The sequence below is a fragment of the Aulonocara sp. 'chitande type north' Nkhata Bay genome, linkage group LG15, assembly GCF_057382095.1.
Source record: "Aulonocara sp. 'chitande type north' Nkhata Bay isolate Kocher_YH1m ecotype deep benthic linkage group LG15, A_spYH_male_GT1.1, whole genome shotgun sequence".
NCBI lineage: Eukaryota > Metazoa > Chordata > Actinopteri > Cichliformes > Cichlidae > Aulonocara > Aulonocara sp. 'chitande type north' Nkhata Bay.
Genome location: NC_141358.1, coordinates 23,281,921 through 23,308,863, shown reverse-complemented (window position 1 = coordinate 23,308,863; position 26,943 = coordinate 23,281,921). Strand labels below are relative to the sequence as shown.

The 26,943-nt window shown below is 38.9% G+C and overlaps 1 protein-coding gene, 1 long non-coding RNA gene and 1 pseudogene across 4 annotated transcripts; 1 reads left to right on the top strand and 2 right to left on the bottom strand.

The window, feature by feature from the left end:
* Positions 1-17,207, bottom strand: part of LOC147313095 (cytochrome P450 2K1-like) — a 66,658-nt pseudogene extending 49,451 nt beyond the window's left edge.
* LOC147313097 (uncharacterized) lies at positions 301-11,906 on the top strand. Of its 3 annotated transcripts, XM_086265048.1 has the most exons (8): positions 301-482; positions 1,130-1,457; positions 6,360-6,407; positions 9,606-10,091; positions 10,181-10,270; positions 10,362-10,390; positions 10,510-10,557; positions 10,715-11,906. In XM_086265048.1, the coding sequence occupies exons 2-8, from the start codon at positions 1,391-1,393 to the stop codon at positions 10,832-10,834; spliced, it is 888 nt and encodes a 295-aa protein (XP_086121174.1). In that variant the 5' UTR covers positions 301-482; positions 1,130-1,390; the 3' UTR covers positions 10,835-11,906. The 3 variants fall into 3 exon arrangements, with proteins under 3 accessions (XP_086121174.1, XP_086121175.1, XP_086121173.1); XM_086265049.1 differs by lacking the exons at positions 301-482; positions 1,130-1,457 and adding an exon at positions 3,614-3,674; XM_086265047.1 differs by lacking the exons at positions 301-482; positions 1,130-1,457 and adding an exon at positions 4,618-5,885.
* On the bottom strand, positions 15,657-16,360 carry LOC147313096 (uncharacterized). Its single transcript, XR_015125147.1, has 3 exons — positions 16,343-16,360; positions 15,836-15,978; positions 15,657-15,758 (listed from the first exon to the last, which is right to left on the bottom strand). It is a non-coding gene; the product is annotated as an uncharacterized LOC147313096 (long non-coding RNA).
* Positions 17,208-26,943: the final 9,736 nt, after the last annotated feature.

The window sequence follows — 26,943 nt, the reverse complement described above, 5'->3', positions numbered from 1 at the left end:
GAAAAGTCTCTTTTTTTTTAACTTGTTTTATCAGTTTTAATCTTTTAACTTTATGCATCAAGTAAAAATTAAACTATAGGCAACATTCTCTGACTTGAATAAATTAGTTTAACATTTAAACCTATTTTCTACACATTCCAGCACATAAAATAAAATATTTTTTGTGTTTACACTCACTCTTTCAAGTAGATGCAAGTAAAACACAGCAGAAAATAAATAAAGTCAAAGACTCAGCGGTCCTGTTGCTCTATTTTCACCTGTAAAGCAGGACTGCGGTAGGCGGAGGTTTACCCTGGTGCAGGTGTGCCGTGGTCAATGGAAGAATCCGCGAGTTTCTCTGTGAATTTCCCATTACGTCATAGCGCACTCGGTGCTTGCTTGGAAGTTTAGGGGTTTTTTTCGCTGTAAAAAGAAGTTTTCTTCCCACGCACGATGGACGCTAATGTTTTTGTCACTTTTTATGGAATCAAACTCAAAGTAAGGTCAGTACTTCCACGCTTTAAACGCTGCACGCTCATACTCTCTCCCGCACTCGATATGTGATCCATTGTTGATCTGCACACAGCTGTTGTCACTAACGGCGCACTCGCTTACGTCACTGTTAATAACTGTTTATTTCCAAAGGAATTTCTAGAAGTTCAGAACAGTAAAATTTCCACTTTTTAGAATTAATTAGAAGATAACTCTTATGTAGTTAAACTAAAATACTCTTTGAGAGTTAATATATAAACTCTTACCACCTAGTTAGCATTAGTAAATGTTAAATTATCAACTCCAGATAGATTTGGTGTTTAACACTAAATCAGAGTTAACGTACCAACTCTCCAAAAAGAGTTAAATTAACACTCTCTGATGTGGACCCATATAGACACTTTAATAGTGTTGAAATCTAATCTGACAGTGTTAATTTGGACATGCTGGATTTGCTGTGCAGTGACAAACCTTAGCAGACTCTGTGGGTCCAGCTTGCACAGTGAAGCACGAGCGATTTGCTACTGCACTGGGCATTCCAATGTCCTCCTCATCCACACAGTGCCATCTTTTGCCGTGTGGCTCAAACAGGGCTTTCCAGTACCACGGTGCCTCTTCCGTGGAATCATGTTGGGTTCTTGTTCCGTCTCCTTTTCAGATTCTTCTGAGGAGGTATCAGTGGCCTGCTGGACAAATGAAACCTCTCCTCCATCAAAATCTGCTTTGTCCATTTCCTGAAGCCAGGCCAAAGCCTGTTGCACAGAGAGGTTCTTCCTGCGTGGCAGTGATACGGAGGCCATCCTGATGTGCGTTCTCAGAAATGTGAACAAGAAATGATTCTTCCGCCTGGTCGGTCTGCTTTTATGCACAGTACTGTGCTGTAGTCAAGCAATGCCTCTTCCTCACATACACAGTGACAATGGAACAATGGAAGATCTGTGCTGAGAGTCAAGGAAGGTGTGAATGTGTGTCTTTTATATTTGCAGGTCAGTCAATGTGTGGGATATTTTGTATAGATACGGCAGGCATTTCTGAAAGTTGTAACACAGAGGTTTGGCCTGACTTGGATCTGAGCAACTCTGAGTGAGCAAATGCAAATGTGCCAGGCCTCAAGGATAATGGGTGGTTTGCACAACAAAAGCTGGAGGAGAAACGAGCTGACGACCTGTGAAAATCTCAGCAGGGGTGATTAACACCTCGGGACTTGCACCAGAAAATAAAAAAGCCAGTAATTCTAGGAGGTGTTGGGTTGAGGGAAGTTACGCAAATTTGCACAGGTTTAGTAAATCTAGTGCTAGAGGCCGTTGGGCCTGTCAATCAGATCATGAGAGAGAGTCTGTAGGATAGCATGCGTGTGGTTGGCTGAGAGTGTTTGGGGGGTGGGTGTTAGAGAGTGTGCCTTTGGTCTATGCAGGGAAAAGGATCATGAAAAGGTGAAGAGAGAGTGACTTGTTTGTTTTGTTTTGATTCTGGAGAGAGCGTTTTCCCTGTTGTTTTGGCATTGGCTACGGTCCGCAGTTGACTGTGTTACTGTTCTTAATAAACAGCCAGTAAACGGAATACCTAATACCATCTTCTGTTGGAGGGACACTACAATATTAGTTAAAATAAAGCTGGTAACATCAGTAAAATCCATTAGTGTGAAAAACATATAGGCATAGTATATGTGGGTACAGTATATGCTAAAAATAGCTTTATTCAGCGTGTTGCAAGGTAGTCTGTGGACAACATGATGGCATCACAGTGTATAATTTAGACAGGGATGCTAAGAGGCCTTGGTGTACCTGCAAAGTTTGTCTCTCAGCTCCCAGTTGTGCACCAGAGTTAGTGGACAAAGAAACAAACACACATCACAGATGCTGTGAATTATAGGAAGGTGTATTATACTGACCGACTGGCCTCAAATGTCCATGAATGAGTCATGTGGCTTTTGTTAGAGACTAAAACTACAGGCCTGCTGCTCTTCTACCTACATTCTCACCATCCTCTGAATCGACCTTAGTTAATCTAACCAGTGCACACAAAAACACACCCAAACTTACTCTTGGAACTGATAATATCAGTTTTCAATAATTAGAAATAGTCATTTCTAATTATTGTCTTGACGCAGCTGTTTACTGTTATGCTATTTAAAACAAAACAAAACATACTATGCCAAGTTTCCAAAGAGGGGGATTGTGTTTGTCATGGTCCCTGCCACACAGCCAGTTCATGACAGTGTTTGAGTTTCTCATGCAAGTTAAAACTAACATCAGTGTGTTCACACCTCATGATTATTTTGTCCATTTGTGGGTAACACCTCCAGAGCTCTGCTGTTGTTTTGACCAAATTCATAACGAAAGACCTCCCACGCAAAAATTATTTGAGGATAACTGGTGTCATATGACTAAAAATTGTTCTTTCCCAGCTGCTAAACAAGTAAAATGTTTACAACCTGGACATAAAGATGGGCTCAACTGTTCAATTTCCACCTGTTTATGTCTACTGTTAACATGAATTCTGCTGTCTAATAAACACAGAATAAATAATATACGTTTTATTTAAAAGCACATTTCACACTGCATTATATAACGTACGTGGATTAGTGGGCTTTAGGATAAATTGCACGAGGCTATCATTTAACTGTGTATGTTTCTGCTGCACAAAGAATAACCAAAAAATTTCTAATATCATACATCCATTTTTAGGGTCTGGAGATAAGAAAATTATACAAATAATAATCATGACCAGAAGACAAAAATAGCTGGAGTGTTTATGGTAATAATGACCTCATTATTGGTCACAGTTGCTTTTAAAGATGGCTGTGGACAGGAAGTGTACTCTGGCTTCAGTAGAGACAAAACTACAGCATCTGCACATTTACACATTTACACAAATAGAATAACAACACACATTAGTTAGCTCTGATAGTGTCACTTTGGTTAAAAAAAAAAGGGATAAACATCACTCTTTTTTTTCTTTTTTTTTCTTTACATATGCCTAATGGTCTAATATGATCCGCCCACACACAAAAAACCCCAGTGAAGTCATGCTTTGGTGGAACATACTTATGTCTACATTTATATCTATGACACTCGAGTATGTGCCATTTCAGAGTCAAGAGTGAGAGAACGGGAGACAAGAAAAGACAGAATAAAGCACAATGGCTGGATTAAAACTGGCTAACATTTATGTGTTTGTGATACTAATGCTGCCATTAGCAGGTAAGGAAACATTTAACATATCTTTAAAAAAAAATATGAGTCTGTATTTTTTTTTTGTTCAAATTTTGCAGTAGTGACAAGATTTCTATGTACCACTATCCTAGTGATGCCACTTTTTTCAAAAAACAGATCTTCAACAGACTTAATCAGACAGACTGTTTTTTAGTCAAAAAGAATCTCACAGCTGAGTGTTTTGGTCTTTGCGCCTCAGTCAATTCAGATCAGAAGAAGCAGTTATGCATCTGTCTGTATTAACAGCGGGTATGTCCTTCGAAACTGTTTGCACATTGAATGGTCTGAAACGTTACAGTAATAAGACAGCATCACGATAAGGAAATTTAAAGCTAAGTCTACAGCAGGGGTGTCAAACATAAGAACTGACCCACCACAGACTGTCCCACTGTATGGCTTTGGAAAATGTAAAGGAAGGCATACAGAAGGCATTTTGGACTTTTAACTGTATTTTCGTAAGTTCTGCGTCTTTTCATACTGATAAAGACCTTTCCCCATTGCCATTTATACTACACTGAATAAATAAGACATAGTTGAACAATGAAATGACAGAAAGTTTCCATTTTTCACAATCTACTATAGAAACTTCTGTGAAGTCTGACGATGAGCTAACAAAACTTTTTCCTTTAATTTTATATTATTTCTTAAACCTTAAGCTCAAAGAGTCATGCTGACAGCCCTCTTTCATTTACAATAGCAGCATTACTTTATCATGTGGAAAAACAGGTGTATTGTTATATATATTAAATATATATCAGTGTTTAAATGTGTTAAACTTCTTTACACTTACACAAAGGCTACAGTGGTCCTTTGTTTATCGTGGGAGTTATGTTCTAAAAATAACCCGCGATAGGGGAAATCCACAAAGTAGCCAACTTTTACTTTTACAGTTATTATAGATGTTTTAAGGCTGTAAAACCCCTAACTACACACTTCATACACTTTTCTCAGACAGGCATGAACATTTTCACGTTTCTCTCTTGTTTAAACACTCTCAAAGTTCAAACCTTCGTAGAAAAATACATCCAGTATTATAGAATGAAACCAAAGATCAAAGCCTGTTTTCAGGTCCAGAACATGGGAATAGAGCAGCTGCGAGAGAATTCAACATTAATGAATCAATGGTACAGAAATAGACGAAGCAAGAAGAACGAGTTGAGTAAAGTTTGACTTATATCACTGCTTATGTCACGCCTTATAACCCGATGTGTCTTATGGTCTGAAAAATACGGTAACTTTTAGCTTCCTTTAGCATGTCCAGAAGTCCAACTTATTGTGTGATGGTTAGCATCTTCCTCTGCCTTTTGGGTGCTACCGCAGGTGTCTTTGACAGTGCAAAACATTTTGTCGACATTGTTGTGTTTGTTGGGGAGGAAACTTACAAACATACAGTACAGCACTTCAGTCTCACTGCCAGCGATCAAAGATTTATGTAAATTTGACAAGCTGAATGCATTCTGTGCTGGACAGGAGACACGGCATGGAGGATGCTCTACAGATAATGGTCTACAGCCGATCAGGACGCAGAACACAATGCGATGTAAAAAAAAAAAAAAAAGCATGCAAAATTGCACCAAAAAAATCCGCGAAATAGCGAGGCCGCAAAAGGTGAAGTGAGGGACCACTGTAATTTCACTGGTCTGGTCCACTTAAGATCAAAGTGGGCTGTATGTGGTCCACCATTTCAAATGAGTTTGACATCGTTGGTCTCCAGAGTAAAAGTACAGAAACTTTTACAGGTAGTGATGTGAGACAGGAATCGAATACCAGGTTTTATATGCCAGAACTTCTAATCTAATGAAGAATGAAGACAAAAGTTTTACGTTTGTATGTTTTTTATTTGTTTGTTTTGCTTTGCTTTTCTCTTTTCCTCAGCAGCAGGAACTCACCCCTACCTGTCTGTTAGGATTGGAAATGAAATCACGTTGGCTTGTCAAAACAGAGAAGACTTTAATAAAAGCTGTAACAGTACTACCTGGCTATTTGGTGCTTCCCGAAGTTTCATAACAGTGCCACTGTTTGAACATGGGAAGATTCACAATGACGCCAGATCTAAGTCAGGCAGACTGAGTGTCACAGAAAACTGTTCTCTGGTTATAAAGAACATCACATCACTGGATGACGGTCGTTATAACTGCAGACAGTTCATATCAGGAAAACAAGTTTCAAACTTTATGGTTTTTCTGTCTGTTTTTAACAGTGAGTATTTCTATCATAATATTTTTGCCTTAAACTGTTTCAAACATTACAATAATTATAATTAGAGGACGGTCATTAACTCTAAAGTGACTGATAAAGTCTACTTTTGGCTTCTCTCGTATTCACAAAAGGTCACCGCAGGAGACAATTCGTATTTGATTTGGCAGATTTAAAGCCAGATGATCTCGAACTACCAATCTTTCACTTATTAAGCAGATGTGCAAATCCAACCTTTATTTAATTATGTGTGATTTACACACAAACATATAAAGATTTATAGATTCTAATAGCTTCATAAACAGGAAGCAAAAACTCAGAGGAGAATCTAATTCATTGTTCTAAATTATGCTTTACCTATAGTGCTGTATGTTTTTGTCATGATAACTTTCTTCTTCTGTCTTCTTCAAACTTATTAAATAATCATTTTAATTAAAGTACCCAGAATGAACTTTGTTTTTCTTTCTTTTTTATCAGCAGCAGGAATCCCACCATCCAATTTCACCAACAACGTGAGACATGAAGGTGAAGTGCCTTTGTTTTGTGCAAGTAGTGCAGCATTACTATTGCTTATCTATGAGCAGAAATTCAGAGCTGTAGGAAGGGCCTTGAAATTGAGGGTGATAAAGTGAGTGTGTGTGTGTATGTGTGTGTCAGTCACAAACACAGGTGAGCAAATTATGAAACCATAAAAGAAGAAAAAACATTTAAAAGTATACCAGTCTTCCAACTACAAGGTTTCTCAAGACACAACAGTGAAAATATAGAATAAATCTATTTGTGCATAGCTGACAAGAAAACTTTAAAGTTTATATAGTTAAGTTTAAATAAGTTTATATAGTTCACTAAATTGAAAATTAAAAAACTGAAACTAAATGTAAAAAACATTAAAGGGAACTAACTAAAAATGTTTTAAAAAGTGTGCAAAATGTCTTGCAGGACATTTAGCTGGGAATATGTATTGGCTGATAGGTCATTTTGAAAAAAACAAAAAACAACCCCCCCCCCCAAATCAAAACAGCTAAATCACATATTTTAGAGAAAAAATAAGAATAGTAGTTTTATGTAAAGAGTTTAAATACCTTTATAAATTTTGCATTTGGCAGGGGGTCCTTGATGTCTGCCTTTTGCATTTCCCATTTCCTATAAATATCACTTGCACTGTCAAAATGCAGCAGACTTTAATGCTAAATGTAACAGTAAAACCTGGACCTTTGTTGGTTGAGTAAGTAATACATCAGCGACACTGTCACTGGATCAAATCACTGGATGACAGTGATTACCGCTGCAGGGAGTTTTTATCAGGAAAACAAGTTTCAGACTCTGGGGCTCTCCTGTCTGTTTCTAACAGTTAGTGTTTCTATAGTGATGTGTGAACCTTCAAACATTACAGTAATTATGATTAGAGTGAGGAAGTTAAGTGTAAAGCCACTGATAAAGGTTACTTTTGACACTCCTTGTGTCACTACAGGGGTCACCACAGCTGGTAGCTCAACATATTTGATTTGGCAGATTTTAATACCAGATTCCACCCTGATGCAACCCCCTCTGATCTCCAACCAAAGATCTTTCCCTTTTTATGCAAATGTCTAAACCACACTGATACAATTATGTTGTTATTACTCACAAGAATAGACTTTTTTTTTTTTAATTAAGAGCCTTAAAACAGGAGACAGAAAATGAGATTGAAGAATATTTGTTTAAATTTTCAGTTTTGGACCCTGATGCTTGACCTATGATACTGTATGTGTTTATCGTTATGCATACAATGTCTTTTTTTTTCAAGCATGAACATTTCCAAATTTGAATCTAAACTTCTGCTCACTTTTGTGAGCAAAATGTGAACAGTTGATACATACATAAATATTAGGGGTGCAACGATATTCGTATCGATATTGAACCGTTCGATACAGTGCTTTCGGTTCGGTACGCATATGTATCGAACAATACAACATTTGTAATTTATTTTATCAATTTTCCTTCTGACGATGCTGTCTGTGTTGAGCGCTCAGTGAATCTGCGTTCGACTACTCCGCCTAGGCTGCACTGTCCAGCGCAGATCCACTGAGCGCTCAACACAGACAGCATCGTCAGAAGGAAGAGGGCAGGGCACCTCCCCCACCCTCATTCAGATCTGGCGTTTGGAATTATTTTGGTTTTCATGTGACGTATGACCCTGAAGGTAAGCGAGTCATGGACTAAAGTAAAACAGTATGTTGGATGTGCCACGCAATGCTCAATTACATGGGTGGGAGCTAGTGTGTTAGCGCAGTTAGCTCGTTAACGTGTTGGCCGTCTAGCCCCATGCACGGAGCGATCGGCGGTAGCTCGTTAACGGAGATTTGCCGTGTTGTGGCGTTAAGGTCATTTCAACGAGATTAACCTGAAAGCACTAGTGGGAACACAACGAATATGACTGCACATTTACGCCAACATCATCCTAGTGCAAAGACAAGTGGAAGCAGACAAAACAAAGCAAGCATGCTACTAACTTTAGCCGAGTCATTTAGACAGCTGTTAGCACATGATTCTCCTTATGCTGCTGAGAATATAGCCCAGAAGAAGCGGATAGTATAGCTTTTATTTTGGAAAGAGCCATTTCTCTGTAATAAACTCTCTTTTCCAAAGATGAGTGATTCCTCAATCAGATACAGGGCTTGCAATATCGCTAGCCCGACGTCCCGGAGCTAGCGATTTTTTCAGTCGGGCTACCAAAATCTATCTCTTCCCTGCCCGTCGGGCTATTGTAGGAAAAATATATGTCAATGCTTTTGCATTCTTTCAGAAATGTAGCTGGGTAATTATGTCATTGGCATCGGTGAGCCACTGTCAATATGTGACATATTGAAGTCGCGTTTGAATTTGCGCTTGTTTTTTTGCTTTCACTTTGCAATCGTGCGAACTGTGTATAGAGAGCGACAGCACTGATCTGTGAGTGATGATAATTTGTGCACCAATTCCTCTGACATCGTCTTATTAATCGTTAGCTTACTATGCAAACATGACAAGTGAAATCTCCCGCAGCAAGCTTAAACATGTGAGAGGTTGATCGCGCAGAGAATCGCTGAGCTTATGTGAGTGCGTGTGTAAAAGCATTTCAGTTCTGCTGAGCCAAATAAGACAGGTCAGGGTGAAGAAGTGACAGCCAAAGAAAAGCTTACCACAAAACGGAGAAGTTATGACAAATCAGACTATAAGGCAAAAAGAAAGTGCAGCTTTATGGTTTCATGGACAAAAGAATTTCTGTGGCTGCAATATGATGAGCTAAATAACCAGGGCTGCACATAAGTGGTCCGCAGGTGCGCATTCGCTGTCAAAATAAAAAACACGCACAAGGGTTAGGGTTAAATTTAAAAACTGTACTTTTGAGTTAAAATATATATTTATAATTTTAATAAATGACAAATTAAAAATGCATGAACATTTTTTGTATCGAAAAAATATCGAACCGTGACACCAAAGTATCGAACCGAACCGAACCGTGAATTTTGTGTATCGTTGCACCCCTAATAAATATGTATGTATCAAATATATTTATACATAAATATGTATAAAGTTATGGTGCAGAGATATATGTGTGAGTACACACACACACACACACACACACACACACACACACAGACACACAAACAGTTTTGTCTGGTTTAATCATATCTGCATATTCCTAGATTGTAAAACTAAATATCAGATATTTTATTTTTCTGGTATTCTTGACATCTTTAGAAAAGGACTCAGCAAGCACAAGAACAACAGCATCATCAACAACTACAGCAAAACCCAAATCAGAAGGATCTATATCAAGCGCAACAACTACTCAAGCACCCACAACAGCAGTTGTAACAACATCACCCTCAACAACAGTCATCAACAGTAAAACAACTATAACAACAACCAAAACTAAATCACCCATGACAACAACCTTTACTAAATCAGTTACAACAACAACCACAGTTGTTGAATCCCTGATGACAAAAAATACAACTACATCGATTGTAATAAGAACCAAAGCTATATCCCTGGGGACAATAAGAATAACTACATCAAATACAACAGTGACCACAATTAAATCACCTACGAAAACAACCACATTTAATTCAACTACAACAATAACCTCAACTAAATCACACACGACAAGAAACACGACAGAATCAACTACAGCAACAACTACAATTAAATCGGCTCGAGCAGCTCAAGAATGCCCAAATGCAGGTCAGTACAGTTTTTCAAATCCTGCCAACATACTGAGCTCTGGTTCATAATAATGTCATGTTTCATTGTTTCACTTATGAACTTTACAGTTCAGTCCAACATCATTCTGATCGTTGTAGCCGGTGGGTTTGCTGTACTGTTTATAATGATTGCTATCGTCATATGGAAAATAAGTAAACGTAAGAATGGTATATTTACAATTTATAAACAAAAATGTTTTTACAAGTCAGTCAGTATTGAACTGAAATGTGTCCTTTTCTATGTTTTTAGTGAAAAAATCACCGACAAGTGGCAACATTGTGAGTTTTCAAATTAAATAATCAGGGTTTTAAAGAATAATGACAACTTTTGTGAATTCTTTTATTTTCTCTATCCATCATTTTCAGTAATAAACTTAAACTAAACTATGTTTGTCCAGGAAATGAGCACAGACAACTGCCATGTACCAGGAACCAGTCAAGAAAGGGTGAGATTATGCACCAGTGCAAATTCACGCTTGTTTCATATTTACAAGTACAAGACTGAGTACAAGTATTTTTTACTCGGGTGACAGAGCACATGTATTTTTTTCTCTAAGTGTGTTTAAGTGTTTATTTGTTACGTTTCTTACTCTTATCTCACAGACTCACAGTAAACGTCAGGAAGGTGATGTGGCGACCAACAGGAGAGTCAGAGTTTCCTACGCCTCTTCTGCAGCTTCCAGTGATAGCAGCAGCATCTACGCCACCATGAAAAGAATCTAATGGTCCAGAATTCGAATGAGAAAACTAGCAAATGAAACTTTTCATTTGTTTAACTACATTAAGAGAGATTTTCTGCATATCTGCTATGTTTTTTACATCAGCAGTCTCCAACCTTTTTTGCGCCATGGACCGGTTTATGCCCGACAATATTTTCACGGACCAGCCTTTAAGGTGTCGCGGATAAATACAACAAAATAAAACTAGTACCGGTACCGAAAAAAAGAAGATTTATTCATAAACTATACATTTCACACCTGAGCCTCAACTCTCGCGGCTCGGTACCAAACGACTCACGGACCGGTACCGGTCCGAGGCCCGTGGGTTGGGGACTGCTGTTTTACATAACAGTTATATATTCCAGATATTTTAACCCCTGTTTTTGCAGTGTTTTTTTCCTATCTTACATTACATAAATACCATACATACATATCGTTTGATAATCAGTCTTTAGCTTTTCATATTCACATCTTAACATTTGCACTGACCTTTTTCATATTTAAGCATTCATAATTATTTGTTATAGTTACAAGTATTAGTAGTATTACTTAGTAAAATTTAATTTTCAGTAGTATATATTATTCAATATTTAGTAATATTCAATATCATGCCTGAAATTCATTATATAACCTTCATAATTTTTTTTGTCTAGTTTTATCTAATTAACAATCTAAAAGTACATTTTCATTTACATTAAAATGTGCTTAATCCTTTTTTTAAACATCAACCAAAATGTTTTTTTAATTTATTTTATATTTTTCAGATTTACGAATAGATTAAATACAGTAATAGTAATAGCTGTAATACTGTGACATCAAGAGTTATGACCAGCATAATCTTAATGAAGTATACATTTGTAAAATTTCTTTCTTATATTGCAGTATATTGTATTTTTTAATAGTAGTAGTATGCAGTTATATACAATCAATATGCAAATGCTTTCAGGTGCATCTTTTTATTTTTAAGATTAATTCACATAGTTGCCATTTAATCTCACTTTGTCGCAGGTTTATGCTGTGACTTTCGTACATGAAGTCACAATCTCTCATGTATCAGAAATATTAATCAATAATGTTTTGTGTTGTTGGTTATGATGTTCTTTCTGAGTTTAATAAAGCATTTTAATGTTCAGCATTTTTTTTTCAAATAAACACAGATATTGAAAACAATGATTTTCACATACAAGGTCTTGAATAATCAGGCCCAATCTAAACACCTCATCTTATAACCCAGTAGACCGCTTCACTCTAAAACTGCAGGCTTCTTGTGGGTCTTAGAGTATTTAAAATTAGAATGGGTGGCAAAGCCTTCATCTTTCAGGCTCCTCTTCTGTGGAACTAGCTTTCAATTTGATTTTGGAGGCAAACACTATCTCTGCTTTTAAGATTAGGCTTACAACTTTCCTTTTTGACAAAGCATGTAGTTAGGGCTGGATCTGTTAGGTAGTGATGGGACGTTCTGTATCGAGGCTTCGGAGCGTGTGTCGAGTAATGGAGGGGGCGTTTCCGCGAAGCGCGTATCGAGGCTTGCTTCATTTATGGGAGGAGCTGAAAATGATGACGTCCGAAGCCTCGCTGCCCGGCTGTACCACGTGACTGGTTCATGAAGTGGTTCGAACTTTGCCGCGAGATATGACAGCGATATAAACCCCTCAGACTTCAATCAAAATGTGGGTGTTTGATGGAGAGTTGCGGTTAGTGAGAGTTTGGAGACCGTTTGGAGGTTTATGAGAGTGAGGAGAGAAAGTCAGGAGAGAATGGAGCCAGCTAAGAAGAGGAGGATGTCCTCCCCTGTGTGGGAACATTTTGATCTTATTCCTCCCAACAAGGTATGTAAATTTCTACAGAAGATGTATTTTCATGATACTGATGGTGCAATACAATTTATGTTGAGCTGTCTTGACTTTTGTACAAGGTGAAGTGTTTGCTATGTGCCAGGGAGCTGGGATATAACAACAACAACACCTCATCCATGCTTAGGCACTACACTGCATGAGAATAAGGGGGACACCGATTGTGGAGCAAGACCAGGTGAGCCATCAAATGCAATGATAATATAGGATGCAGTAATGTTACTAAATGATATAACAATATTATACAACTGTAATAAGTTACGTGTGTGATATTTATATTTGTGCTTTATCTTTATTGTCTTTCCTCAGGAGAACAATCTCAAATAGATGAAGACCTGGTCAGCATGGTGATTGAGGACTCCCAGCCATTTAGCATTGTGGAGGACAAAGGATTCAAAAGATTTGTTAAATCATTAAATCCTAGCTATGTTCTCCCCACTAAAAAGGTCATAAAAGCAGTGAAAATTTAGTTTTTACAGAATAAAATGTGAACAGGCAGTGTGTAGCTGTTCATACCTCAACGTTACAAAAGCACAACTACTGTCCACACCCCAACCACACCTCACCTCACAGTAAATGATCATTTCCATTTCAAGCATTTCCAAATAATCATTTCCCATACTGCCACTATAAATATACACAGTATACTGCATCACTACAATATACATGTTTTACACACTCCTTTTGTTGTTGACATTTACAGGCTGTGTGCAAAATGCCACACTCTTCAAATTCATGCCAGCTATTATTTTTACGTCCAGTAGGTGTCCTGCTAGAGCAAATGAAGCTTCATGAAGCTTCGCGTTGGGGTGAACCAATTGGATGAAAAGCTTCAGTGCTTCATGGGGCTTCATCTGCCCATCACTACTGTTAGGTGTGGCTGTGTGCAGGCAGGAATAGGACCCAAGGTGCAGACTCCGGAGACAGACGTGAACTCAAAAAAGGCTTTAATTTAATACTCAAAATATAACAAAACTAAAAAAACTCAAAACAAACTTAAACTAGAGAAATGACAGAACACACAGCTAAGAAAACGGTAGATCGCGACACGGACACAGAGAAACACAGGGCTTAAATACACAGAGGGAGCAATCAGGGAATGGGTAACAGGAGGGAAACACAGCTGGGGCAAATCAGAACTGACGAGACCAAAGAAGCATAAACTGAACACACTGAGAAAAGACAGAGACCTTCAAAGTAAAACAGGAAACACATAACACAGACTGAACAAAGACACAGACTCACATGCAGGCACTACAAAGGGAACAGAGACGTGGGAACAGGGCAGACAAACACTGACTGAACACGGGGATATAGGAACTTAAGATACACATAGACGCGAACTAGACAAGGGGATGCAGGTGATAGGGGAGACAGAGCAACTAAAGACGACAGAGACATAAGCCATAAGACGGAACTCAAAGAAACCAAAAACTAGGAAGTATAAATAATATCAAAAACTCAAAAACCCTGGGTCGACGACCCAGGCATCCTAACAGGATCAGGTGACCCTGAATCCTCCCTTTGTTATGTTGGAATAGGTGTAGGCTGCTGCACTGAATATTTCTTCTTCAGTCACCTTTTCCACTCATTATGTGTTGATACACCTCTCTGTATTTAATTATTGGTTATTATTAATCTCTGGCTCTCTTCTTCCCGTGAGCCCAACCAGTCACAGCAGAGCCTGGTTCTTCTGGAGGCTTCTTCCTGTGTCTACAGAGAATACATGTCATATTTTTTGTAATAATGTGGAAGAGGGAATAACAAGCATATATATTTCATTATAAAATCTTTAACAGTATATGCTCCGCTAGATTTAATCAGTACATTTTATAAAGAGACCGTATAGATCTGACTGATCTGATGCTGAAATAGTAATCATTACAATATGCAAAATAAGTTCAGAACCAAACTGTAAACACAAAATCAAGATAGAACACACGTTGTTCTGGGTGAACAATGTTAACAATTCAATACTCAATTCAGTTTCACACAGCTGCATTTATATGTTGCCAACTCCTTTTATATATTATGTAACAAAGTTTGGATATAACACAGTTTAGATTTGCAGAAGTGTAAATCTATGCTGACACATAGTAAAGCATGCACATATGAAGTAAAACCTCAGCAATCAAACGATGAACTATAGGCAGCACTTGGCAGAGGTAGGAAGAAAAGAAAGAAGTTCTTTTAACAAGAAGTAATCTTCAGCAGAACCAGGCTCAGGGAGGGGCCGCTATGTGCCATGAAGGGAAAATGTAAGGAGAGCCAGGAGAAATACACAATCACCATTGGAAGAGAAAATAGGAAAACTCAGTGTGAAGTGTGAATTAATGTTTATACTGCATCAATGCAAAGGACAGAATTTGAATGAGATGAATGGAATAAACTGTGAAAGAGATCAGTTTAGTTTGTATTAGTAGTGAAAATCCCATCTTATCTTTTCATAAACACTTTTTCTGAACCTCAGTGGAAAATGTCAAGGAAAGGTGTGACTCTGACAAAAGTTAGAATGGATTGTTTCAGTGTAACTGAAGATGTTGGTGTGTCAGTTGACTGTCTACACTTGGGTTAAGCCTAAATGCATAGTATTGTATTTACAACAAACGGAGGTTTCTATCTTCTGAATCATCTGTAGATTGTGGGTATGCTGAATGCACTAGTCAGATGCATGTCTGAATTACCCTGATTAAATGAATACAACACTGGAGATTAAAAATATCCTTACAAAGCTCCTCGTGGTGCCGCAGGTTTCTTTCGGAGTCTCAAACTGATTTTTCTTGCTTAAAGAAGAATCAAGGAAACACCACCCCTTCTACCTATTTCATTAGCAGCTTCTTTTATATAAATGATTTCTTGTTTAGAATTAATTACATCAGCCCACTGTGTCTCACAAGGGGACAGCACACAGTTTAACATTTGAAGGGTTAGGGATCAGGCTATCAGATGGTGATAGAAGCAGTTCATCATCTGAAACCCCAGATGGCAGAGCAATTCGGAAGTGCTGCAGAAGGAAGGTGAAGAAGATGAAGACTTCCATCCTGGCCAGCCTTGCTCCGGGACAAACCCTGCGACCTGAAATACAAAACAAAAAAATATACTAGATTATATCTGTGAGTAGACTGGGTCTTGACAAGAAGTTGATTACAAACCTGCAGAAAAAAACCATGAAGGCATCACGCTGGATAAACTTTTCATCTTTGTCCAGGAAGTGTTCCGGATAAAAAGTGTACGGTTTCTCCCATTTACTCTCATCAGACAGAACAGAAAACAGGAAAGGATACACAGCTGTCCCCTGTTGAATACACAAACCTTTATTTCTTGCATTTTTTAATATATATTCACAGAATATTACACAAAACTCATATATTGTTTTTACATGCGACTTAAAAGTAAAATTGCATCTGGGACAAACAAGTTTTGGATGAAAACATTTTTAGAACTTAAAAATGCAAATAACTGATTGATGAAGACTGAAGAGTGTATAAAACGTTGATTTTCATAATAATTTGGATAATCACATACTAACTGATCAGAGGAAGAATCCTTCACTCTGCTTTGTTCCACATCTGTGACGATGTTTTAGTAATCAAATCTCTGATCATTTGTTAAGCTGTAATATACAATAAACACATCATTTGTGTTCTGATATATTTTACCTTCTTAATGAAGTGACCCCTAAAGAGGTCCTGAACTGATGGAACTTCTTTAAGATTCTTCAAGACATTTAAAACCTTTAAAATTCAGAAAAAGGTGTTAAAAATCACTTCTTTGAGAAATTTTATTTTTTGACTAAATTTCTCGAAATTTAAAGGAGTGAAGTTGTTTTCTCTCCACAGCCATTAATCAGCTTTTACCTTTGAAGGGTTTAAAAGCTTCCAAAAGGTAATGACACTCCTCGATGATTTTGTCCTTCAGCTTCATCATCGTAAACTGCCTCATCTTTTTTCCATGATTCACCATTAGCCCATACAATACCTGATTTGATCAAAACAAATTTCAATGACATACACATGGCAATATATATTTTCAAATTATGATGCACAACAGGAAATGTATTTGCCATAATCTTGTCTTTTTAATTACTCACCCTGTCCTCGAAATAGCTCATCCATAATTGGTATTGGATCCCTTTCTCCAAATGCTTCAGCATAGTCAACAAGTGCCTCCTTTACTGTGTTGTATCCTAACAGGAACACTACTTTTTTGGTTCCCAGATAGATGGTGAAAATTGATCCATATTTTTTGGATAACTACAAACAAAAAAACACCTTAACCCATCCATGCTTATCATACATTACAGTATGACCCTGTAACATTCACTAACGTCACATATATTCTCTTCAGGTCCAGCTGCAGCAGGTTCCCAATTAAAGGAAGTGGTGTGGGTCCAGGAGGCTCTTTTCCATCCTTTTGGGTGTGAAAAATGTTGGAGGAATGTAAATAGAACAGTAGAAAGACTGTCAGAGCTGCAAGTAAAACAACTGAATAAATGGACTCGAGGAAAACATGTAATATCTCCATGGCTTAAACACAGATGAGTTTGAACTGAAAGACACGATGACTGGGGGTTATGATGAACACAATAGGAATGAGACACGGTTCAGAAAACCTAACTCATATTACTGTACTTTGGTCTGTGCTAACTGATTAGGAAACAGGGGATGATTGACACATTCACTTAGTGTTCTACATCTTAGACTGTTGTTTATTGTCATTGTATCAGTTTAGCCCAAGATGTCCATTAATGTGTCACTGTCTTTTAGTTAATTTGTATCTGTTAGTTCTTTAAACACAAACGGGCATGTCTTTAAAAAAATAACTAGTTGTTCTTTAAGAGGGACAGATGGTTCAAATGTCAGCGTGACATTTCAGGCAGGTGACATTGACACCTAAGTTTGTGAATGTGTTTACTTGAAAACAAGGCAACATAGGAGCTTCAAGTTGATACGATAGGTGTAGCTACTAAAGATTTCAGGTGAGTGTAAATGTCAGTGACTTTGACATAAAGTTCAGAGGTCAAGTTTTCTGAAAAAATCATGAAAGCCATAACTCAAGAAGATTTTGAACTCAATACCGTAGCCGTATGTACAATAAATCTTGGATGAGTTTTCTGAAAATTTTGTAGATGTCAAAAAATTACTTTTCAACAAAATGCAATAGGATTTTGAAATTTAGATCATAGGATCAGCTCCTAAGATTCGTGGACGAGCTTGAATCTCAGTGACCTCGACTTCAAGGTTGAAAAGAAAAGTCAGAGTTTTTCTTAAAATCTTTTGAATGCAACAACTCAAGAATGAGGTGACGTAGGATTATAAAATTGATACCAGAGGTGTGCCTACTAAGAGGTTGAGGGGTAACATTGGTGGCTGCCAGTAGTTTTCAGATCATCGTTGTTGAAAATTTTTCACTGAAAATTATTTTACTGCATTTGAGTCTTGTTTCATCTCATCGCAAACCAGGCATAAAATGAAAAATTTCTAAAACTCTGAAAACATTTAAGTACATTTTTAAAAGTAGCAATTTAGTAGCTTTGTAAATGCACTAGAGTAGATTTCACAGGTATTTTCTTCATGCTACATGTCTATCCGCACGTTATTCTCAGCAGCTCTGTGTTTTATTGACTTTATTGGCAGCTCTCTGTCCATCTGAGGTGCATGAACTGTAACAACCCTTACTGTGTTACAGCACCACTAGGAGGGGTTGCCCTACTATTGTAATCGTTGGGAGAGTCCTCCTAGTGTGTGTGAGTATAGTGTGGCAACCATTACACGCTGCTAGTGTGTCTGTTCCGAGAGAGACCTTGCCATTGTAACAGGCTGGTGCCAGCGACTACCTATCCCCTCACATGTATGTACGGACGGAGTAGAGCCGTGGAGACCTGGCTTGTATGGTCTTATGTTGCTAATGTCAAATAAAGGTCTGTTGATCAACTTAACTGACTGGCTTCGAGTTATCCAGCTAACCGCCACACCACATTCCCACTGGACCAGTTAGCTGCTCTTTCCTCGCCAGATTGCTGTTACAGAACAGTCTGGAGAGCAAGATGAGCAATATTTTTTTAGTCATCTCAAAGGGCACAAAATCGGATCTTATAGCTTTTAGAAGTTTTTCAAACTCATGTTATCTGTGTAACCCCAGTCACGAGTCTAGACAGCTTGGCACAGTGTGTAATGATTTTTATTAGCAACAAGAGCATTTTTTGACTTGCATTGTTGTCACGACCACAGCTGCCGAGCTTCCTAGCTGACATCAGTACCTCACTCCGGGTCCCAGCGTCACTGTAAAAGGGGTGAGATGTGATTACACAATAACATACAGTTGTCCACCAGCCTCTCTGGCACTGCCCCTTGAGCCTGCTGCACCACCCCTCCCCTGCAGCGAAGTCAAAGACCACACCTCTGCCACAGTCTGATTTACAGTTTTTTCTGATTGCTTAAGCACATTTTTTGTAACTATTGGCTAATTTTGCAAAACTCTTCACACAAATAAGAAAACCTGTCACCCAATCATCAAAACATTGTAGTTCTCTTGCAAAAGCAAACACAGCTAGATTAACTCTTCACACCTTCGTAAAAGTGGTGTTTCCGTATCAAACAGTACACACAAGCCATCATCTACTAAGCACACAATGCGCCAACTGCACACTGATGGTATGAATACAAAACACATCTGGCTTTTGCTTTCTCTGTGCACAAGGTAGGCTATGTCAGTTTGAGCTCATACTTCTGTCATAGATCCATAAGCATAGAGGGATCCAAACTTCAAGTACTGGTGTTTATTCAAACACATCAAAACAAACACAAGTGTTTATTTCCAAGTATAGGATTATTTGCAATCGCCATAATGACTATATGGGTTACTTGGTCTGCAGTGAACATGCTTCCTCTGCCCCCAGCATCTGGTCATCTAGCAATTCTGTAAAGTAACAATTTCCGTATTTTTACATCAATGGTATTGGTGTGTTTCTCATTGGCATATGGCAGTGCTACAAATCTTTGTGCGAAGTGACCGTACTAACCGATTCTCATTTCAAGATGTCCTTATGGTACTTGCTACAGTGTAGCGGCTCGAGTTAGGCTGGACCCGTTGGCCAGCTACCCTCAGGGTCATTCCACGGTTGATTACATGGTCCACTATTGTAGCTCTGATGTCATCAGTAATTCTATTTCTTACTCTTCCTACCCTTCCTCTCCCCCCTCCTCATTTTCCTCTCCCCCCTCCTCATCTTCCTCTTGCTCCTCCTTGTCCTTGTCGTCCTCTTCATCCTACTTCTTCACCTCCACGTCCTCTTCCTCGGCCTCCTCTTCTTCTCACTCTTTCTGCTCCCTCCATTGTACTCCGCACACACAGCTTACCTGTATTATAGTGCTTAGCCTGATTGCAAAGTGAACGAATTATCTAAAAAAGTTTTCACATGTGAAAGTGTGCCAGACAGTTGGCAAATTAGTGTTAATGATAGCCATACATGTGTATACTTTTGCTAGGAGTGTGTTGGAAATTTGGTAATTGAGTGTTGTGCAGTGAGTTGTGCCTACAGTTTTGCAAAGTGTGTGTTACAAAATTGCAAACTGAGTGCAAAGCAGTTTTTGTGCTTTTAGTTTTGCAAACTCAGTGAGTGGTTTTGCTATAAGTCTGAATAGTTTTAGAGATTGTGCTACAGGAATCACAGTTAGGGTTTAAGCATTCAGAAAAAACTGTAAAGCTGTCTGATGCAGAAGACAACCACTCCCATTTAAAATTAAGATTTCATTAGAATCTACACTAAAATAGACAATTTATCACTAAATTAAATGGCCCTTGAAAAGTTGGAGCTTGAGGGCAAGAAATTCAAATTCCTCTCAAACAGACACTGATGATTGAAAAGTACTGTGGAATCTGTTTTTAACATAAATTGCAACACCACCACCTTACTTTGGGCATTCACAACGATAAAGGTTGTAATGCTTTGCTGCAATATCTTCGTCAGTAATTGATTTATTAGCCCAGGTGTCAGATAACAAAAGAATATCAGTATCCAATGCTTTCTCCCAATTTTTTAAAATTATTTTTAGGAAGAAGACTTCTAACATTTAAATGAATAATATCTAGCTTTAAAATCAAAGGGAGTACTCAAACATTTGCAATCTGGATCAGGGTTAGGTTGTACATTTCCAGATAAAATAAGCACAAGAACAATGAAGCATTTTGTCTTAACAGAATTTTGAAGCATTACAGATTGATTTTTTTCTAGCCCCCGAGCTCTTCGGGAGGTGAGAGTACAGGGAAATAAACCAGTCATACAGAACAAATAAATCAATTACAGTTTTTTCTGAATGCTTACAGTTTTTTACAGACGCTAGGACACATTTCTCAATACTTAGGTCACGTTTGCAAAACTCCTCACACAGTGAGCACAACAGAAGTCTATGTGGGCTAAACTGAGGACCAGTTATCATTGTTTTGGCACAAAATGCATTCAATGACTACATCTCTCAAATTTCATGAATTATCTTCTCACTCAGACACAACAACTGCCAAAAATCTTTGTACGTACAGGACATTTTGCATGTGCTTACATACTGTTGTCAAAACTGTTAAACTTATGGCCAAAACAATAACACAATGCAAAACTTAAAAAGACAGCAAAATCCAACAGCAATATTTTATTGAAACATATTTTAAATCTAAAAATGCAGTTTAACCAGCCACAGCTGATTCTCATTGTAGATGAACATCTACACAGGTGTTACTCCTTCAATTGTTCAACTCTTTCAATTCTGGCAGCCAGAAGATTCTTTCCTAGGTGTGTTGCCCTAGATGACATAAGATGTGATGTGGATGAGAACCTGTGGCCAAATGGAGAAGACCGAGTAGATTAGCATTACTATTGTATGTGTATCAGTGGATGGTGTGTATACAAATTCTTGTATTTTGGGATTACTTAGTGCAAAAAACTAAAAATACATAAACAAATATTAACGAATTCTGCATGATGTCTGATTCATTCCAGTAACATATATTGAAATTATAAACAGAGATGTGTCCTTGTTTTACACAAGAAAACACTGTGTAATGCTACATGTTGTTAGTGTTTTTTAGGTCATTGTTTTGTGGGTGACAAAGTGTGTTTGTCGGCTGTCAACCTTTGCTAGTGTTCTGGAAGAATGAGTTTATTTGAGACCTGAATAAAGTGTTTTGGTAGTTGTAGTGCATTTTGAATGTGAAATGAACTGCTTTGCCAAGCTGACGGTCAGTTAGGAGGATTGTGTGAAGAGTTTTGCAAAAGTGACCTAAGTATTGGGAAATGTGTCCTAGCGGCTGTAAAAAACTGTAAACCCTAACTGTGATTCCTGTAGCACAATCTCTAAAACTATTCAGACTTATAGCAAAACCACTCACTGAGTTTGCAAAACTAAAAGCACAAAAACTGCTTTGCACTCAGTTTGCAATTTTGTAACACACACTTTGCAAAACTGTAGGCACAATTCACTGCACAACACTCAATTACCAAATTTCCAACACACTCCTAGCAAAAGTATACACATGTATGGCTATCATTAACACTAATTTGCCAACTGTCTGGCACACTTTCACATGTGAAAACTTTTTTAGATAATTCGTTCACTTTGCAATCAGGCTAAGCACTATAATACAGGTAAGCTGTGTGTGCGGAGTACAATGGAGGGAGCAGAAAGAGTGAGAAGTAGAGGAGGCCGAGGAAGAGGATGTGGAGGTGAAGAAGTAGGATGAAGAGGACAACAAGGACAAGGAGGAGCAAGAGGAAGACGAGGAGGGGGGAGAGGAAGATGAGGAGGGGGGAGAGGAAGGGTAGGAAGAGTAAGAAATAGAATTGCTGATGACATCAGAGCTACAATAGTGGACCATGTAATCAACCGTGGAATGACCCTGAGGGTAGCTGGCCAACGGGTCCAGCCTAACTCGAGCCGCTACACTGTAGCAAGTACTATAGGGACATCTTGAAATGAGAATCGGTTAGTACAGTCACTTCGCACAAAGATTTGTAGCACTGCCATATGCCAATGAGAAACACACCAATACCATTGATGTAAAAATACGGAAATTGTTACTTTACAGAATTGCTAGATGACCAGATGCTGGGGGCAGAGGAAGCATGTTCACTGCAGACCAAGTAACCCATATAGTCATTATGGCGATTGCAAATAATCCTATACTTGGAAATAAACACTTGTGTTTGTTTTGATGTGTTTGAATAAACACCAGTACTTGAAGTTTGGATCCCTCTATGCTTATGGATCTATGACAGAAGTAGCTCAAACTGACATAGCCTACCTTGTGCACAGAGAAAGCAAAAGCCAGATGTGTTTTGTATTCATACCATCAGTGTGCAGTTGGCGCATTGTGTGCTTAGTAGATGATGGCTTGTGTGTACTGTTTGATACGGAAACACCATTTTTACGAAGGTGTGAAGAGTTAATCTAGCTGTGTTTGCTTTTGCAAGAGAACTACAATGTTTTGATGATTGGGTGACAGGTTTTCTTATTTGTGTGAAGAGTTTTGCAAAATTAGCCAATAGTTACAAAAAATGTGCTTAAGCAATAGGGCTGAACGATATATCGCATTTGCGATAATATCGCGACATGATCAAGTGCAATTTTCTAACCGCAAAGGCTGCGATTATACTCTGGACATGTCCAAATTCATGGGCTGCATCCTCCTGAGGCCGCATTTGTAGACCGATTACGTCACAGCGACGCGCCGAAGGCTGTCCAAATTACTACCATATCCCAGAATTCATAGCGCGGCCCAGCCAAACTCCAGTTTCCAGCAATGGCGGCCGCTACTAAGTTTTAAAATTACTCATACTAATCTTTCAGGGTCACAAAATAAACTTTTAACATATTTTCAGGCGAGAAAGTAGTTGTGTAAACATCAAATATCTGCTCGGTTTATCAAGATATCCCATATTTGCAAAAGTGCTTCGACGTTTTCAGAGGCGTCTGCTACCCACCAGCTCGACAGCTAGCCGGGAGCTCGAGGGTTACTGATGCGGCCGAGAACGGCACAACTCCCGGCACATCATTTTCAGATCACTGCGGAGTTTCGCTGCTCGGGTTAAACGTAATATATAAGTCACTTAGACAACCTAAAAATGTTATTGTTGGGCTTTTTTCAGTGTTTTGTTTGTTCGTGAGTAAATCGGTTTGGCTGAGATTAAAGTTATTAGATTAGATAAAATAAAACTTTATTAATCCCCCGGGTGGGTTCCTCCTTGGTTTTCACACAGCTGACTAAACGTCAAACAGAAAACTTATTACAGTTTTTACCGAATGCCTAAACACTAACTGTGAATCCTGTAGCACAATTTCTAAAACTATTCAGACTTATAGCAAAACCACTCACTGAGTGTGCAAAACTAAAAGCACAAAAACTGCTTTGCACTCAGTTTGCAATTTTGTAACACACACTTTGCAAGACTGTAGGCACAATTCACTGCACAACACTCAATTTCCAAATTTCCAACACACTCCTAGCAAAAGTATACACATGTATGGCTATCATTAACACTAATTTGCCAACTGTCTGGCACACTTTCACATGTGAAAACTTTTTTAGATAATTCGTTCACTTTGCAATCAGGCTAAGCACTATAATACAGGTAAGCTGTGTGTGCGGAGTACAATGGTGGGAGCAGAAAGAGTGAGAAGTAGAGGAGGCCGAGGAAGAGGACGTGGAGGTGAAGAAGTAGGATGAAGAGGACGACAAGGACAAGGAGGAGCAAGAGGAAGACGAGGAGGGGGCAGAGGAAGCATGTTCACTGCAGACCACGTAACCCATATAGTCATTATGGCGATTGCAAATAATCCTATACTTGGAAATAAACACTTGTGTTTGTTTTGATGTGTTTGACTAAACACCAGTACTTGAAGTTTGGATCCCTCCATGCTTATGGATCTATGACAGAAGTATGAGCTCAAACTGACATAGCCTACCTTGTGCACAGGGAAGGCAAACGCCAGATGTGTTTTGTATTCATACCATCGGTGTGCAGTTGGCGCATTGTGTGCTTAGTAGATGATGGCTTGTGTGTACTGTTTGATACGGAAACACCATTTTTACGAAGGTGTGAAGAGTTAATCTAGCTGTGTTTGCTTTTGCAAGAGAACTACAATGTTTTGATGATTGGGTGACAGGTTTTCTTATTTGTGTGAAGAGTTTTGCAAAATTAGCCAATAGTTACAAAAAATGTGCTTAAGCAATCAGAAAAAACTGTAAACAGAAGTATGAGACAGTCGAGAATTTACACCAGTGTCTGGTTATATTTTAGATAGCAAGAAGCAGACGGCCGAGTTTATTACAGTTTTTGCCCGTTGCTTGAACACATTTGGCAAAACGTCGCTCATTGTGCCAAAACTCTAAACACAAGTAAACACGACACAACACTGGGAAATATACCATACACATCTGTGCCAAAATGAAACTCCACTCCCAAAACCTAAACTCTGCTGTCAAAACCTAACATTCCTCTGTCAAAATGTAACTCTGTTGACAAAATGACACATACTTGCATCATATGCAAACACTTACAGATCAGGGGGAACACACTAGTCTTCTTTACATAAAACACTGCAGTCCTTGATTTCCATTGTGTATTCAGAAGGCACATTTACAGGAGACACATTTCCAAACAACCAAAAACGCAAATAGACCTACTCAATAGTGTACATCGCAGTACCATGAATTCAGATAAAGCAAAAAAAAAAAAAACCACAACACAATAATACTGCAATAGAAAAAACACTATACTGTAAACACAAAAAACCATGACAATTGTGCATAAGTGGGCTCATGGATCCCGCCGTCTGTTGGGGTCTGGCCACAGGACCTCATCAACATCGCAAGCAGTGTCCTCTCCCGCTGGGCACCGGGGAAAATATCCTCTTGCATGTCGAAACCATCCATGGATTGCTGTCACCTGAATGTCGCCGCAGGCCTGTTCCATTGCCTGCAGAAGAGGCATGCGGGCATGTGGTTGGCGGTCATATACACGTCATCTCCAAGCCTAAAAAAACCCTCAATAGGGTTTAAAAATGGTGAGTAAGGGGGCAAGTATACCACTTCAAGTTGATTGTGGTTGGAGAACCAGGCCTGGACCAGAGCAGCCCGATGGAAACTGACATGATCCCATATCACTAGAAACCTGGGCTGATCTGCTCTGTTCTGTACAACTATATCATGGAGAGCATCTAGAAATGTGAGTATGTGTTGGCTATTGTATGGACCTAGTATTGCATGATGGTGCAGAAGCCCTCGAAGGCTTATGGCGGCACATAATGTGATGTTTCCCCCGCGCTGCCCTGGGACGTGCACAATTGCCCTTTGGCCAATTACATTACGACCCCGTCGTCTTGTTTTGCTCAGGTCGAATCCAGCTTCATCAATGAAAATGTATTCATGAGGCTGTGCAGCTCCATCCATGGCCGAGATTCTCTGAAAAAAAGGGGAACATGTCACTGTACTACAGTGCTACACATACGGCACCCTCACCCCATCACACAGGTACCTGTGTAGCTCTCAGAATAGATCCATGTGGTACTGATATGGTACATATTCAGCTGCTACTGGACTTCACCAATACTCTATTGTAAATGTAAGGGACAGTTACACGTACCCGTACATATTCAGCTCGAAGTCCTTTGACCCTGTCACTGTTCCTCTCGAATGGGACTCTGTAGAGCTGCTTCATGGTGATGCTGAGTTTACCCAAGATGCGTCTGATGGTGGTGATGCTCACATGGTTTATGTTGCTGAACACTCGCCTGTCTGCAAGTATTTTCCGTCGTAGCTGGTGGAGACGGATGGCATTGTCTGCCCTCACTAGGTCCACAACGGCAAGTTCCTGCTGTTGTGTGAACAGGCGTTGGCGTCCTCCCCCAGAAGGTCTTCGGGTCATTCTGGAGGAATACAACCACATATTGTCATCGGTTTGCTTATTTTTCTTACAGTACTTTACTGTATGTACTGTGTCATCCACTGTACAACACTGTACTTCAATATAAGGAATCAGCCACTTTGGCTGCAAAAGGAGCATTAGCACCCCGTACACTTGATATGGTAATGTGATATACTGTAGAACAGTGCTATGAAACCATCTGAGTAGAGCAGAAGGTATGAAGGTGAAGACATACCTGTTTTCTAGTCGGAATGTTCGTATTACAGATGCCACTGTGAAGCGGCTTAGATGTGGGTGGACTCTCTGCCCAGCTTCCCTCATAGTCAGGCCATGGTTGATGACATG